Raw genomic sequence first — 18,247 nt, forward strand, 5'->3', positions numbered from 1 at the left:
TCATTCCGTTTGTAGCTTCTCTGGTTGATAAGGTGTTTTAAAAGAAAAAAGGTCAAGGCAATGTTATCTATGATATCTACAGTATGTTTAATCTCTGTCTTTAAAAGACATATTCAGAAACTGTAATTCCTCCTTACATGAATCTGGCTTTGAAAGACTTAAAGGGACTGTCAGTGCAGTGAGAAACACTGAAATGTATTAAACATCAAAGCAACTGTCTGTTTTTTTTCTGGAAGAAGTTCACAGATCTGTGTTCAACTGGGTTTAAAGAAAATCTGCAGAAGAATCTTCCCTCTGGCGTCAACCAAGTTTTTCTGTTTTTGTAAATACTTTTCACTTGTGCATTGTGGGACATCATGTGGGTCACAGTTACTTATCCATGAGGACACTGGCCCATTTTAAGACCATCTTGCCAGTCACAGGGTTTGCATAGACCCTTGAGGATAGCAACACTCATCATCAGCTACTAACCACGAGATCATAGGGAGGAGAAGAAGCAGGGGAATTCAACAGAGAGGATTTCTTTCACAGAAAGTGAGTCATGGAATAACATGGATAATCTGCTCATTAGTGATGCTCATTTATTTGTAAGGACGACTGAATGTCAGGAAGTTTGAGCTGCTCTTATAAACATTGCATGATGTGTCTGACTTGCATAAACTCAAAATAAGATGGTTTGGTAATTAAATACTGGACGTTAAAAGAAGATTTTGTTACGTTGTGCAGAGTATCAAGCAGTTTTTCTTTTTCCAGCCTGGCTTTTCTTCAGTGTCTTTCTCTCTTGCTCTTGGCATTGGATGTTCAGTTGTTGTGCTCAGTAACTCTTTTGTTCCCTAAAGCGTCCCTCACATTGCTACATGCCTGAGTGGCGACAGTACCCACCAGCACCTACTTTATATCAAGACAGAGACTGTTTACTTGCTGAGCGCTACGGACTGAGGAGAGTTGGAGTCAAGTAAAAAAGATGGTTTGCCAGTAACAGGTAAGCACAGCATCACCATGTTTAAAAGCAGGAAATTGTGCTGTGTTTTAGGAACTATATTAATGCTTACCCAGTTCTAATTCTGAACTGTGTCTGATACCTTTTCATTGCAGATATAAAACAAAGATGACCTCCATTATTCTTGGATTTCATATTTTGCTGTGGATTCCTGGAATGAATCCTAGTGATACATCCAATTAAGCGAGTGGATTCTCATTAATACCTCTGTTGTGAAGGGCCTTTGTTGTGGGCTGAAACTTGAGACCAGTGAGGGGTTACCTGACAAACAAAGAGATGACTCTCCGCAGGCCAGCTGCACACCTAAGCAGAGTGCCAGGCTGGAGGAGATCAGGAGATGAGTCCTTCTGGGACAGCTTGACATCAGAGGAGGAGCGTTTGCCCAGTGCCTCTCACCCCCTACGTGCACCTCGGCCTCAGAGCGCCATTGAAGGAGGGCAGCTGGACAACTGGCTGGGGCACCTGCAGACAATTCAGAGCAAAGATAGAACCTCAGTTTGTGATCCATCATTCAATGATCGGACAATATCCATGCCCGTTCTTGACAGAGAGCCAACCGGACACGCTTGGAGACAAACAGGCTTTTCCTCTTTCAGCAGGGACTCATCTTCATGTGGGAGTTCAAGCGTGTTTGGGAGCTCGCAGGAAAGCCAAGAGTCCCTCCAAACTGGGTTTTTTCCCCCTCCAGAGCGCAGAGGAAGCCGAGAGAGAGTTCATGTCACGCAGGCCCCAAGTAAGGAACAAGCTCAGCTCAGTTATCTTGCTCCAGTCAAAACTGGGTGGCTGCCAGTTCAGAGGAGAGTGATGATGGTCGAGGATGCTCGCAGCCAAAAACAGTTCTTGGACCACTCTGCAGGCCAAGTAAGGCACACAAAATCTAATACTGACAGAGTCTCGAACAAGTCAGATTTGATTGTGTGAGTTTTGCCTTTACCTTCAGTAAGTTGCATAACTTTGTTTGAATGTAAAAGGTCTGCAGAGTAACAAAGCCCACTGTCCACGCCAAATGAGATATTCTCTTCCACAGAAGACAATGCTCCTAAACTGCCTAGAAAACTTAATTCAGAGTCATGGCTTTTCTTCCTTTACCCAATAACATCTCCACAAAACACATTAGCATAATACCTGACAAGGGTCTAGATTAGCACATCTTTAACAAAGAAATTAACATCTGCCGTCTCCTTTTTTGACCAATAAGCTCATTCAATCAATGCAGACTGGAAAGGGTATCTTGAAGAGACAAAGCTAAAAAAGAGCAAAAACATCTGGGTTTTTTTATTCTGCATTATCACATGATTTATCTAACAGACCACAAACAAAATGATGAAACTGCAAATGAGAATGATATGGGCTCTTTTAGCCTTCCCTCAGAATATTTTTCTTATTAGTTCACAGAACACACACACACAAGAGTCATATCCCTCACTTTTCAATAATTAAGCTACCCACTCAGTCTTGGTTGTTTCAGGCCCCCTTACTCTTAATTAGAAGAAGTGGGAATTCTGTGTGCTGTGTTGAACAGCCTGTGTGTCTGTTCAGGCCTTTGCAAAGACTTTCAGCTGATTTAAACTGGATTTTTGACTGACATCCCCTCAGTTTTTTGTGATTCTCACGTGTTAGAGAGGCAGTGTAAGCTCTGTAAGTCTGAAGTTAAATGTTGTCTAATGGAGGTGACGGTGCTCTGCGTCAAGCAAAACAGAGAAACACACAAAGAGTTCCACAGAGAGCCATTTGTAGTCAAGTCTCAGTCACCCAGGGAGAAGGCAGAGCTCTGGCATTCTTTGAAAACAGCTTACTCTGCAGGAACTCCACGCATTCTTGAAAGATTTACGACTAATTTGGAGCTGCAAAGGCAGAGATTGAGCCTTGTGCCCGGAGAGGATGCAGGTCAATGTAGAAAGATAATTCAATGGGAGCACTGTATTACCCAGTGAACTGATAATATGGCTCAAAATCAATAAGTTGCAGTGCTGTACCAGAGGTTTGGCAGAACTGATGCACAAAGCACATCCCTTCCCTTGTGACTCTCCACTCAGAAAATAACCCCAGAAAACTATGAAGTCAGCTTTTCCCCACCCAATAACGTTTACATTGCAATGTTGCTTAATTATTAGCTTCATGTCTTATTTAAGAATTCAGCGCAAAAGTCTTGATCCATGGCTTTATTTATTTCTCTTTTGTTTCCAAGTGGACAGACTTGTAATTGTTATAAAGGTTGCCTTGATCAATACTTCCTCAGGCTTTCTGAGAATTTTTCAAAGTTTTCTTTGGCTGCTTTTTCCACTCACTTTCCGTCCAGTCGATGTATCTGGCCATTTTTGGAGGAATGTGCCAGGCCCTTGGTTAAACCACTTTACACTGACCTGTGCAAAGTTCAGGGATAACGAGGCAACCAAGTCAAGGGATGAACAAGTGTTATGTCTACACATAAGAGACAGCTTAGTAAAGAGACTATTCTAAACAGAATCCTCTGGCACTTTGTTGCTAGTAGCCCTTCGAAAAGGCACAACATTTGTTCCCATTTCTTTAGTTATCTACGAAGATTACCAAAGATAACAAAGACTGACCTGAAATAGTATTTTTGCACCAACAAGATGATTATCAAAGCACTATAAGCCAAAAAATGGCATGACTTGGCCTGTTGCACAACGTGTCCTTAAAAGAGTCTGAGGAATTTTGACAAGTTGGGGACAAAAGAAGAAGTGACAGGCCCAAAAAACTATCTACAGTAGATAAACAGTATCTGAGAGTGACAGAGAACAGAACAAAAGGCAGTCAACATTCAAAGAAGAGCTTTGTAATGTCCTTCAAGAAGCCTGGAGAACTATTCCTGAACAGTACTTATTACAAGAACATTTGTCTAAGAGGGCTCAGGCTGTGTTGAACAATATCGGTGGTCATGTACTAAATGTTTATTTCCAAGCTACTTAGAATTTTACAAATTCTTTTGCCTTACATATTGTATTTCCACTCATGTCTGCACGTATTTGAAAAATTCAGTGCACCTATTTTTTGTTTTCCTGGCAACATATAAAGAATGACTTTTGCACAGTACTGTGTGAATAGGTTTTTTTTTTTTATAAAATGTGAAACTACTCTTTAAAATGCCTCTCGTGAAAATAATCGATGTTCCATATTTTCTTTAGAACAGACCATAAAAGCTTAACACAAACCTACATTTCTGTGAAATGTTGTTTTATCAAGGTGAAACTGAAACAACCCATAACTCCAGCACTCCAGAGAAATCAAGCCAGACCCTGGGCTCCAGGTGAGTATGCAGTTTTTTGATAATATTGCACAAGCTCTTTTTGGTTTTTACTTGATCTGGAATTCCAAAAAAAGATCAAAAGCCAAAAATGAAAGCAAATCTAAAAACATGAAATGACTCTCTTTCACACACTCCCCAAAACGCTGAAAGGCTCAGTTTGAATTATTTGTTTGAAACTTGATCAGCGCCAGTTTCAAATGTGACACTGTAACTTTAAGGGCCATGGCAGAGAGGGAAAAACACTTTTTCAGTGCTGACTTGCAACACAGTTTACATGCTTCTAATCAGCGCCTTGTAACAGGTTTGTCCATGTCCTCCCAAGTTCAAGTAAAATTGGTCCTGACTGCTGGCCAGGGGTATTCTGGCAGCATTTCAGGCAAAGGAAATGGACACTATTAGGCCTGAAAAGTTGAGAAAAAATAGGTTGGGTGGGGATGGAGGGAAGAGGCAGAAAGATAAGTGGAGATGCAGACTGATTGGAGACAGAGCCCTGTTAATCTTTGAACATGGCAGCCCGCAGTCTCTGGGTTTGATGTGAAGCTTGATCTTTCAACCTCATCCTTGTTTACACATAGATTATCCTGGCACGGCTCAGACTACTCACAGAAATCAAAGCAATCCATCTATATGGCAGCAAGGAGCTTTGATAGGCAGTGCAGTTGTTCATAAACCTTACTGACATCATATATACTGCTTTTCAAAATGTTCAGGTACACACTGACTTGACAAGATAAAAAGTGCAATCATGTTTGAGTATAAGCATTATCATTTTCTAAATGTAGTTTGTATTCAAGGCTATCGTCTATATGACTTGCTTGTTAGTCAAATAGACGGACAGGCAACAATGCAGGTGTACAAATCTGGCTTTGGATGAATTCAGTCTCCTTGAATCCAAGTTTGTTTTGATAGATGCTTTTGCTCAACTGTCAGTACTTCTAAATCCACTGCCCAACATGTGAAACCAAATAAAATTCAAACCACAATCATATCAGCAAGAAATTACACACTTGAACTGCAGCTTGTTAATTCCTCCCTCAAAAGCCCTTTTCGGGTTCTTGCTATCAAGCCTTCCAGGAGCTGTTTTAATCAAACTCAAGGTCTTATTGCAGAATTTTATTAGCCCCTGCCTCTATAAAGAACATATTCTGCAAACATCAAATGGTCTGATGTTAATAAGAAAATGATTGGAAAATTGGATTTTGTGCTTTAAGTTCCTTCTTGTTTGAACAAGGGGGGAGGGGGGAATTTTCACCCTGTTTACACGTATATTTGGATAAAACTCATGAGGATAATGAAAACATTGGAGGGTGCGGCCTCCTGAGGGTATCTTTCATATGGCCTTGAGACTTTACATTTTTCATATCAGCTGTTGATTCAGAAAAAATGGTTATTTGAGCTCAACTAAAGAATGTAATGAGAGAAGCTCTTATGGGAGGGAGGCATGAGATACTGTAGGACTTAGTTATAGAGAATGAAATTAAACATATAATGAGTGTAACACATGGATGAAAGTGTCAAAAGGGCCAGAGTCACCTAAAACAACTCTCAGAACACTTTCCCAGCTGTAATCGTGGTTGCAAAAGCGGTGCAATTTTCACCTTGTCTCTCATTTTCCCCCTTGAGACGGAACACACCAAGGATTATCGGCACAACATTCGAGGGCTAGCCCAAAGTGAGAACCTGTCGCCATGGTAACAGCAGCAGGTGGAAAAGCAGTCATGCAAGCAGACAGGGTGGCAATAGAGTATCAGTTAGTGCTGAGAGGCACACCAATTCAGTTTCTACATCTACTCATGAAGCTGAAAAGTGACTCCAGGGTGGTGCTTAAGTCACTTTACTGTACCAGTGTCAATTATTGACGGTGTCAACATTTCCAATCTGTCAGAGTATTGCTGGATGTGTATGTTAGTACATGGGCTAAAGAGAGACAGAGGGAACTTGTCTTGTGACAAATGTATTTGTTTTGCCTTGATACATAGACGGAGAGGCGGAGCGAAGTCATACCAGTCCAAGTGCTTTGGGTGTGAGGACGTGGCAGACACCTGATGAACGCTCTCCTGGTATCCAAAAGGTAACTCACAACTGCTTTCTATCATCAAGCACAGGATAAACCAGATAAATGTCACAGAAGTAGAATATAAGATCAGTGGATCTGTGAGTGTTGGAAAGTGCATCATTTTCTTGTCTGGATGATGTGGTGAAATTAAATTATTTATCCTTGTGTAATAGTCTAACATGCTTAGGCCTGTATCTCAAGTTGCTAAATGAGGGAGATTTAATTATTTGCATCAGCTTGTCAGGCCACTCAGTATTTGAATAAATGAGGGCCTCATACTGTACAGCAACTCTGAGATAAACTTTCCTTTAAACAATGGGGAGAGAATGAACATTCTTATTTTCATTGTATTTATTATTCCTCTTACTTTCGTCACTGGGCTTCTCATATTAAGATCCTCATTTTTGTTAATCTCATTAACAACATAAATGTGCTCTGTGTTACAAGTCACCCTTTTAGGCTGGATTGCTAATCTAAAACAGAGTTTGGGGATAAAAATCTGCTAAATCTTATTATTTCAGGTTTAGGAAGCAAACAAACAATAATCCACACACCAAATTTGGCATACTTTTGTGTACTTTTTGGTCCTTTTCTTTTTCTTCGGTGGCTTCACAATTAGATGAATCTAGAATCCAAACAATTTGATCTAAAAATTTGATTGCATGCGGGCGGCTTTGAAGACAATTTATGCCAGCTGGCATCTTAACACATCTTAACATCCATCCATCCATTTTCTATACCGTCAATCCGTTAATCGGGTAGCGGGTGGGCTGGAGCCTATCCCAGCAGTCATCGGGCGAAAGGCGGGGTACACCCTGGACAGGTCGCCAGTCCATCACATGGCCACATATAGACAAACGAGACAAACAACCATGCACACTCACACTCACTCCTACGGACAATTTGGAGTCACCAATTAACCTGACATGCATGTTTTTGGACGGTGGGAGGAAGCCGGAGAAACATCTTAACATCTTAACATCATAATGTGTTTTGAACTTGGCTTAATCAAAGAAAGGTCACTGCATTCACTGGCAACCTCAACTTTTTGATGGTCTACAGTGCATCGGACACAGGTACTACTATTCAAAAGGTTCTTCCTTCACCCATGTTTGACCTGTCCTGTTATTAGTATGATTCATGCAACACTAATATTTACATGTGATTGGGAAGGTATGCTGTATCGTGAACCTGTTTGTGTTTCACAGGGATATAGTGGTATTCCTCTATATGCTCCATAAGCACCATCATTTAGCACGAGGACCAGAATCTTTGCTTTTCCACTCAGCTTCTATTGAGGATAGAGTCTCATTGTTATTCTGTGAGGGATAAGTCACACTGTGTGCTGGCTTTGCCTGCTGCTGCTTCTACTGCTACTGGGGCAGTCACTGTGTCAAGCATGGAGAGAGTCATCTGACTAAAGAACAAACAGCAAAGCCCTGCAGATACGCAAGACATCTGACTTGTGGTTGAAATCCAGTATTAGGGAGATGTCATCTTGTCAATGTCTCGTGCCATATTAAGTTAGGATATTGTCCAAAATTTGTTTTTGGCACTTTAAAGAAGCAACTCATATTACAAAAATGAATCTACAGCATCTGTTTTACTGTGTTGATTGATTTATTTTAGCATAAGACATGAGCAATAGGAGTGTGTGAGGGGATTTCCATGCATAATTAAGTTTTTTTTTTCGCATAAAATCTCTTTCACCCACATGCTGTAGGTGCCAGAAAAACCGAGCTTTTCTGCTAATGAGGGGGATGGACCTGTCAGCTGGCAAGCTCTGAGGAGAGGCTGGAAGGCCAACAGGGTTTCAGCTTTCCCTGGAGGCAATAAGTTCAATGAGCTTCCCACTGGGACCAACTCAGACCTCAACGTGAAGTCCCATCTACTGAAAGCAACCAGCGTCGAGCCCACCAAACATTTGCCTCTGTGTCGTACAACCTCTGCTGATCCCAGCAGTCATCACACTCTTCTACAAGGAACAAATGACACAGATGCAAACAAGCCTCATACTCATTTGCAAAGGACATGCAGTGTTCAGCCCATAAAGGCAACGGCCCCTTTGTACTGGACAGATAATGGTAAAGGGTCAGCACACATACAGTCAAGTTCAACTGTGACCACGCTCATCCCTCAGAACAAAGCTGGCTTCTCCTCAATTACAATCTCCTCCAGAAAAGTGAGCAGATCGGCCAGTCTACCTGGATCCAACACTAGCAGCCTTTCTTCCCAGTCCAGCAAGTCTCCTTCTCCTCCTTTAAACCACCAACCCATGGACCCAAACTCCAGACAGGTAACAGTGCAAAGGAAGGCCACAATAGTCAAAGTGACCGAGAGGGTGATATCCAGCTCAAGCCCAAGGACAAGCACAAGAAAGGCAGGGACACCACCACCAAGCCATTCTTTGGACACAGTGGTTCGGAGAAGAAAGGCCACCATCATCAAAGTGACAGAGCATAAGGAAAGCTACAGTCCCACCAAACTGGGCTTCAGATATCCAGAATACAGACACAGCTACACTGAGGGAGTGTATAAGAACAACAGCACATGGAGTCAGGGAAACCATACAGAAAACGATGAAGTAAATTCATATCACCATCTGAATTCCATAGAAAACTCAGATGTAGCACCAAATCAAATCCCTTCAAATGAAGAGAAACATGATGCTCTGCATAGATCCACACTGAGTCTTTTTGTTAGCAACCATCCTGCCCTAGCAGCACCCACTTCGTCAGAGGTTTCCCCAAAGGCTGTTGGACAGAGATCGGACAGGCCGCACAGACCACTGAGCTGCTATGGCAATTTCATCGGACACACTGAGCCCAGCAAGGAGAATGTTACACAAACAGCTGCCAGGAAACTGAGCTTTGGACTTCCACAAGAGACCTATATCAACCCTGTGAGCTCTGACAGTGGTTTCATCAGTCCTGAAAAAGCCATGAAAGAAGCAGGTCAGCTAATGACAGACACCCTTAAACCAACCAGAGACAAAAAAGATAGATTGCCTCCATCACTTGACAGAATGCAAAGAGTATCCCCAAGTCTAACTCTCATCAAGGCCCCGGGTAGGTTTTCCTGTCCCACTCTGACAATCTTCTAATCACCATACATGCTCATTCTGTGTCTGATGTTTCTTTTCAAGAACTGCAGTGTCTAAATATACACTTCCTTTGTACCAGCTGTGCGTTCTACCTCTAAGTAATTACACACTTTCTCAGGTTTGAAACTGTCTTTAAAATGTGATGTCTAATTGACATTTAGCAGATTGCTATAAATTCCCCTTTTGGATTTACCGTGAGTGCACTTGACACTCATGCCAGATATCTTTCCCAATATCAAGCATAATATGTGCAAAGAACCCATTATCACCTAGTCATGCTTCCTCATTTTCACCCTCTTTCATTTTACCACGCATCTCTTTGCATACATAATTTATTCTATTCCACTTTTCATTTGAAGCTCAAGGAAAGAAGAAAAATCAGCTGCTAAATATGACCAAAAAAATCAAGCATTATGGTAAGGTGTAGAGTTGGGTACTAAGATCCTGCAAAGCAGGATGAACAATCAAACCACAAAGACAGAACCTTGTGGAGCGGACGATAAATTCAGTATTCTCACAGATTGAGGAAAGAAACTCAAGTCTTGTGGTAGGGTAGAGGATACTTCTGTATCACTTGCCAGACAGCAGTGGGGCAAAGTGGTAGTGAATAGGGAGGGTATTGTCTATCCTTTGGGTTTTGCACACTCCTCACGCCAGCAATATCACTGATGCTGTGCCAGCCTGTGGAGCTGTTCCAGCTTCATGTGTTCACTCTTAACATTTTTTACTGATGGCCTGATCATTTTTTAGTAGCTGATAATGAACTGGCAGATGAACCAGGGAAAAACAATTTTATAGACCAAAATGAGAACATGCTAGGGCTTTCTAGCCTCCAGGAATGTTCAGAAATATTTCCTCCCCTATTTGGGTTGTGAATGTGCTGGTGGGATTTAGGTAAAGCAGATCTGAGGTTTGTTGGATCGAGATCAATTGCCATAATAAAATACTATACAAATTGCATGGTAATTCAAAATTTCTGGGCCGTGATATTGCCGTGATATACTACATTTTGAAAATGTGGACAAAATATACCAGTTTTCTTGTGAGACTTGGCTGGCAAAGATCACAGGTATAGCTTCATATTCAATGTAAGAGCATTTTCTGCAAGAAAGACAATTAGCATCTTTCTTAATTTTCTTTCCCTTACGTTGAAGTAAATCATGATATCTTTGTTCACTGCTTGAAAAAATTACATCACAAGAAAAAAATAAGACATTTTCCGTAAGTCAAAGTTTCAAGTCTTCAGCACTGAATAGATACAGATGCTATTTGATCATTTGAATTTATTAAGAACAATCAAAAACCAAAGCTACTGTTGAGAAATTCAATATTCATATGAACATGTAGAGGGTGTTTTCTGCTGAACAAGTGTGTTTCTTCCTCTATCATGTTTTCTCTGCATGAAATGATTAATTATACTTTAATCGCATTCATTAAGAATGTCTTCAATTAATCACAAGGCCAAAGGCAAAGTAATTTATATCTCGCGTTTGATACAGTCAACCACAAAATGAGGCAGGTTATTGAATTGTGTTAAAATCAGCCTGTTGTGCAGAGCAGCCAAATGAAAGCTCAATAACGGCCAGTGAGACTGTTTTACTACCTCGAGTACATCAAAGCCCTCTTGCGTTTCAGATCCCAACTCCCATCAGTCTCAAGAGGAGGTGCTTGCACTCAATGCAGCTGCCATCATAGCAAATATCAAACTCCAGAGACAACTTAGTAAGAAGAAAACATCAAGTGGCAATTCTGAGAAGGACTCGGCTATATCACCCCAGGGGACTACTGGTATTTTTACACACCTCTTATACATATATGTGTGTGTACTCATATTTCCTCACCCTGTTATCATACAGCATTAATCTTTATTACATTTAACTAAGAATGTTGCAGGCTCAAAACAGCTACATAATTTGACAATACAGATACAGTGAAATTTAATTTGCGCTCTAATACTGCACCCCCAGTGTATAGTTCATGCCAGCAAGTAATACACCATGGCAGGCCAAAGGGGCTATTGAGCTGCTGTGCATTGCATTCAAGCCAAGCCATGTATAAATTAAACACAAACTGTTTGATTTCCTCTTTCTTTGCAGAGACAGATGACGGGAAGTGTCCAAAGCCCAATTCTGAGCAAACCAAGGTACAACACCACAAGCAGCCTCATCCTGCATTTGTTCCACTGGGGCTGGGCTATGAAAGGTCAGCTGAAGCTATTTCTCTTCAGGTGAGTTCAGAGGTTATTTCCCGAGTTAATAAAACAAGGAAACAATACATGGGTATTTCATTCTCTGTGAGAATGTTAGGTATATAAAGTGGGAGCATATATCTGAGTTGATATTGCTTTGACACTTTAAAGCGAGACAATGTATGTATGTTAACCTCTGTTGTAGGTGTATGTTATAAACAGTTCTTCTTAAGCTGTTTAGTTTTCATTTTAAAGGCCTTTTAGAGTTTGAACTTACTTTTTTCATGATGAATTATCTAAGTAGTAGAGAATAGTTGGGAAACAACAAACTGGCGAGCTCGATAATGACAACGAAAAAGGAAAAACACACTTGTCACAGGTTTGCGAGTTTTCTTTAGAACGCCTTAGTGCTGTATGTTCATGGGAATGGAGAGTTAAAAGTACTGCTCAGGCTCAACTATTTTGTCAAGAGAAGCTATGTGTTCCTTGCTTTGGCAGGAAGCACTGCAGAAGTCCAGACCAGACTTCATCAGTCGTTCCCAGGGCAGAGTGCGAGACCTGGAGCAAAAGGCACAGGAAAGAAGGGTGCCGTCGGATATGGAAGGGCAACAAGAGGGTGCAACACTCAGGCATAAGGGTGCCCGCAGCACCGGGTCTACCTCTGTGAACGGTAATGTGCCAGCAGCCAGCTTCACCTCTCTTAACCACTGTGCTGTCCATTGTCTCTGTGCAGCTGCAATGGCTGTTTGCCACATGACTAATCACTCATATGCAGATTTAGAACAAAGAGCAATGGGGGTGGTTGGCAGCCAGTGTTGTTTTTCAGGGGTGTTATTTTATTTCAAGCTACAGATAGGTAACAATGTAGTTCTCTTTATTCTTTGTTGGAAAGAGATTAAATGTTCTCCACAGAAACTCAAAATTCTCACTTCGCAGTAGTTTTTCAAAAAGCTGATTTTCTGCAGCGACTCAAAAACTGTACAACTAAGCAGTAAAGCTGAAAGAGTAAATAACAAGGAAAAATGTTAGTTCACCCTGTCTAACATTATCATCTGGCAGGCTGGGACAGTAAACTGTGACTAAATACAATAAAAGGCACCACAGGCTTGAAGTGAGATCGGAAACAAATATTTTTAATGTGCACAAACTGCTTACAGTGTATGCAAGCCCCTGTCAACTAAAAAATGGCCAGCATTGGATATACAAAACCTCCAAATGCCATTACGGTACTGACATGCCAGGCTTCACAGTAAATGATAAAGAATTCAAAGGCTGGTATTTGAGATGTTATAGCTCTCGCTGACCTCTACTGGCCATAACTGAAAGACACAGCAGTAGCTCTAATAGCTGGGAAAGTGACAGATGAAAGATTGTTGTGCCTGCAGACTTATTAACGTCATAAAATGTATTATGAAATCCATAAAGATGATGGACTACATGCCTAGAATTTAAATAACCCCACGTGTTCTGTCTGAATATCTTAACATTTCCCTGTTGTCAGTCTCTTCTGTTACCAGGACAAGCTGATAGCCATGCTTTAGTCCCGTTAACTTGATGAACATTGTGTGTACCTGTGTGTGTATGAATGTGTGTGTACTCGCTTATGTTCCCAGGTAACCTTTTCAGACCCAGAGACAGAGACATTTCTCGAAATGCAATGCCTCTCAGATCCAAGCAGTGAGTTCCATCTCCATCTCTACCTCGACACACTGGCTGATGCTTCCTCTTTCTCAGCGGACTCATTCTTATCTTTTTCCATCACTTTTGCATGTGAAGGCTGAGCCTGTATCAGTGACGTCTCTATACACAATATGCTGCTTCTGTTTATCTGTCAAGACCTGTGCTCCAATTAAACAGTTTTGTTCTTCCTCGCTAACATGCCTCATCTCTTTATTTTCTTGCTTAATCCACAACCAGAATACATTAAAAAAACACTAATTCCAAAACAATTTGACATGTTAAATATTGAAAGTGAGATGCTTTGCTATTTTATGAAAAAAAATATGTTTGATTGTAGCAAACGGTTGCTCTCAAATGTGTGGATACCTTTCAGCAATGATGGTGCCCCCCCAGATGTTTTTGAATTGAGCAATTATAACAAACCAGATAGTCTTGGATGGCTTCTTCCTTGCATGATGCATTTGTGGATGGCACAGTGAAATGTGTTCACAGAAAGTGATTTCTGGAAGCGTTTCTGAGCCCATGCAGTGATTTCCATAACAGAAACATGCCTGTTTTTAATGAGTGGTGCCTGAGGGTCCAAAGATCACAGGCATTCAGTCATAGGTTGTTTTTTTCTGTTTTTTTTTTGCTGAGCCTCTGACCATCCCTACCTCTTGTGGGACTCTACCTCTCCAAGGTGCTCTCTTTATGCTCAGTCATCTGATCTTTTTTCCGGTTAACCTTAGTAACTGCATTATTGTTCATTCTAATTCTTTTGAGCGCCCCTTACCTTTCCAGCCTTTTATTGCCCCAGTCCAAACTTTTTTTCAATATGTTGCTGCCATCGCATTTAAGAGGAGCTAATGCTTTTAGAAAAATGTGTCGCTTTCAAATTACGATGTGATTTCTATATTCTATTGTAAATTTAATAATGGTTTCTGAGATTCTCAAGTCATTGTTCTCTGTTTCAATCTAACATTTTACACAGTATCCCAGCCTTATTGGAGTTATGATTGTAGTTATGAGTAGGGTTGCTTGAAGGATTATTTTCTCCCACCATTTGGAAATAACAGCTTTGAAAATGCTTTTTATTGAATTGCGTATTGCACATGAAGTTTTTGGTTAAAAAACTATGCCTTTTGATGATTGAGACATTCTTTTCAGTACAGTTTTTCCATATCTCATTTTAGCTGTTTGTGAAGATTGTTATTCGGGTCATTGTTTTTTTTGACTGCATCTAGCTAACTAAAGGGGAGTAACAAGCATTAAAAGCTAGGATTATTGTACTGAGTTAAATGTTTATGATTCCCCACTGGTTGCTCTAAAGAGAAAAACCTTTTCCAAGGAGAGGTGAGAGAAGAGATTTTAATGCTAAAATTGCTATTTTGTTACAGCACACAGGCAGATCTAAAGAAGAAAAAGGAAGTGGAGAAGAAAAGGGAGGTCTGTTTGAACAACAGACAGCGAGCAGAGCTTTTCAAAAAGGTAATTCCTCTTCACAGCTGAAAAATCTAGTCAAACCCAGACCATTGTGTTTTTAATTCTCTAGGTGTCAAATTTCCCAGGTTTTCTGAATGTATCAGGTTGAATATTAAGGACATATATGATGCAGAACATACGTTTCCTTACCTTTCCTTTTAATGAAATCGCCAGACTGAGTAGTGGTGTTTTTTTATCCTTTCACGAATCAAACAGATTCAATAATGACTTGAAACAAGCAGATACGAATGAATGAAATGATCTTCCTACATATATAAGCAGAGTTGTGAGGGAAACAGAATTGCATGTGCAAGCAGACAGATCCCTCTGTTCTGGTAGTTCTGCGAGTCACACATGAGTGCAGAAATTATGCAATTGTTCAGAAAAATACTTGACTAAATCCAATAACTGTGCAGCAGCTTGGCACAGTCTCACAAACACCTGTGTGACACGCTAAACAGAACATTAATTGCATAAATGACCCAGAGGCAATTGAGCAAGTAATAACACACCTTTCTTTTACAGCCTCATCGTGTTGTAGTAATGGCCAACATTAAAGGGTTTATGTGCTAATAAGCGGTTTTTCTCCTCTCGGAGTAAGCCTTCTGTTTAAAAATAAGGTTTTAAATGCCTGACAAACTCGATTATTGTTCACTGAAATGGCAAGCTTTGAATGAGACACATAAAGTTGAACTTAAAGTGCGGTCTTATAGACACAAAAACAAGATGGCAGATGAGATGCTCAACTGATCTATGGAAGCTTTACTGAATTGCCTATTGCCTACTGAACTGCCTATTTTCTCTCAATATTTAAGAATCATTGTTTATTGCAAATTGATCGAAGGCGGCGTGTCCACAGTGGTAATGACTTTAGGGATGCAGACATATTGCCATAAAATCTTTTCATTTATGACTCATGTTGCAGTCATGTTTAGAGTGAAGCATCGAGGTAGTGTGAAGTGGTGATGCTAAGCTTTTTCCACCTCTACAGCAACAAAGCACACTGAATGGAAGGACAGTACGGATCGTTTGCAGTCAGTGCAATGACTCTATTGTCCCACTAGAGGACGCTGCTGTCAAAGGTTTCCATTTTGTTGTAGTTTTGCCAAAAAGCTAGTTTAGAAATGCAAACTCCAGGGGTGTTCACAGCATATAAAGTAGATTTTAGTTTTTGTTTCTTTCTATCGTTTTAAAGTAAAAAACTGTCACCCTTCCAGAGACTTGAGTTTGATTTGCTCGAGGAATTGTAGTCTCACTGCACTGCACACCCTGTCTCTCATTATGGAGAGAAACCGTGAACAGTCTTATTGTGTGAAGTGTATGAGGCCTGTGTTCCTCATGAAACAAAAGGCCCTTCAGTGGCAGAGAAAGCCACAACGCTGTGCCACCATTCAGTCGAGCTGCAAACAAAGTGGGTGCCCACACACAGCTGCTCCACCCACACTGCTGCTGAGGTTGATAACGAAAGCTGGAGGGGCCGTGCCAGAGGATCCAGCAGATCTTGAAAGGGGAGCTGGGTATCTGAACCATGTGGATGAGAGGCCTCATGCCTCTCTCTGCACATGACTGTAGTTCAAATCTGAGCCTTGAGGAACATGTGTCTGCGTGCGCAGGCTTGATTAGATTGCAGAACAGCAAGGGGACTTTTGTGTGGACCAGACTTGTCATCCAGTATAATTTTGTAGAAACATTTCAGTGATTTGAGTGTTTCTGCTGTTGTTGCAGGAACTGCTGGCACAACTTCTGCGAAGGAGCAACAACTGAATGACTGGAAGAAAGTGAAAAGCTTGTAGACTGATTGTGAAGCAGACTGAAGAAGTGTACAGAGTGCTGCTTAAAAATTAAAATATCAGTATAGCTCATGATATAAGACTATTTGTCCTCCACTGTCTCTCTTGTGTATTGCATTCAAGTGTACATCTTAACATCTGTTTTTTTTAAGGTAAATCCATGCCAATCCCTCAAAAACCCAAAAGATCAATTAACCTCTGTTACTGCTGTTTTGAAGGTTTTTCCAGAACTTTCAAGACTCTTCTGCCCATCTGGATAAAAAATACGTATTCTCATGCACAATGAAAAACGATTTTAACCTGTTTCCCTTATCGGAACTTTATTGTGTTTCCAAACTGAAGACAGAAGGAAAGTTAAAGTGACATATCTTATATTTTTGCTCCTTAATTCTGTTATTGTGTTGAACAAATCCAGCTAAGCTAAATTGTTCTACTAAAGAGGTAGGAGTTTGCAACAAATTTAAAAGATGTACAGAGGACCGAATTTGTTAGATGCACAATAACAGAGAAGTCCTTACGGATTTTGAAAATGTCTTCAATTCCGCTGCAAGAGCTGTGAAATTAAATCTGTGCTTTTTAAAGACTGTCAGACATTTGTCTTCTGAGAAAAACAGATATTCTCTCATTTGGCTGTCCTGGCAGCGCTTCTGGTACAATTACAAATAAAGGTTGGCTGAATGTATGCATGTATGAAATCATGTCTGAACATTCTATTGTGATTTCCATCAAATGTCACACTGACCTCTAAATCAGTATTGCAGGCAGTTTATCGCCTCGTTTTCATTTGATTGCAAGATGCCTTTCTTTCCAGATTACTTCATGTAATGGGATGCAGAGTAACCTCTCACACAGTCACTTTCACATGATCTCATGTGATGTCGAGCAGTGCAATAAGACATTCATAATACTTCACAGTCCCATCCGGAGCATCCTCATTATACATCCAGTAAGCAGAGAGTGAAGTCTGGAGTGCCAATGTTCAGTGCCAGCTATTAGCTCTTGGATGGAGGAATGTGACCTCTCCTCAGTGTTACTGGACGTTGCCGTTGAATGGAGCCTTTGTCGCTGTCTTTGTTTTGTGATGGATTCGGCCCCCACCGTTGCGAATTTAGACTTGTGTTTTTTGATCCAAAGTGAATATGCTGAGAGTGAGGGTGCTGCTCAACAATATGCTGGAGCTGGGTAAATTGACAAAGAAATATAAATATTTATTTTTGGAATAACAGACTGCTGTGATGGCGCTCTTTTCATGTCTCTGGATCGTTCTTCTCTCATTAGTCTTCAGGTTTGAGGACTTCTATTGCCCTGTTGCTTCATATATCTTAGTTCGTACTGATTGCAGATAGAAAACTGAAGGATGCGACTATTTTTGTATGCCCTCTTTTCATGTTAGTGCCTTTGCATGTGTATGTGTATTTGGACAATGTGTAAGTGTTCTAAATAATAATATATTTAGACTACAAAGTAAGCTATTATAAGATGCTTATGAAACATGATCTGTTTGAAGAAGACAGTTACTGTGTGAGCACCATATTTTTCAGGCTGAGCTTTGTATATTTATTGATCTTCTTTCAACAGACTGTTTTACTTGGCAGCTTAAAATATATATATAGATATAGATATAAAAACAAGAACAGCAGGATTTATTTAATATTTTTCATCTAATTCAAACATATGGACTGGCGACCTGTCCAGGGTGTA

The 18,247-nt window shown here is 40.6% G+C and overlaps 1 protein-coding gene across 1 annotated transcript; it reads left to right on the plus strand.

The window, feature by feature from the left end:
* Positions 1 to 506: 506 nt before the first annotated feature.
* Positions 507 to 17,711, plus strand: cunh10orf90 (chromosome unknown C10orf90 homolog). The gene is made up of 12 exons (XM_072373330.1): positions 507 to 534; positions 840 to 982; positions 1,096 to 1,861; positions 4,205 to 4,268; positions 6,248 to 6,339; positions 8,048 to 9,392; positions 11,063 to 11,215; positions 11,524 to 11,654; positions 12,114 to 12,285; positions 13,229 to 13,292; positions 14,672 to 14,762; positions 16,482 to 17,711. Exons 3-12 carry the CDS (start codon positions 1,277 to 1,279, stop codon positions 16,518 to 16,520), a joined length of 2,736 nt encoding a protein of 911 aa, XP_072229431.1. The 5' UTR covers positions 507 to 534; positions 840 to 982; positions 1,096 to 1,276; the 3' UTR covers positions 16,521 to 17,711.
* Positions 17,712 to 18,247: the final 536 nt, after the last annotated feature.

Source organism: Leuresthes tenuis, unplaced genomic scaffold, assembly GCF_036924035.1.
Source record: "Leuresthes tenuis unplaced genomic scaffold, fLeuTen1.0.hap1 SCAF_20, whole genome shotgun sequence".
Classification (NCBI taxonomy): Eukaryota; Metazoa; Chordata; class Actinopteri; order Atheriniformes; family Atherinopsidae; genus Leuresthes; species Leuresthes tenuis.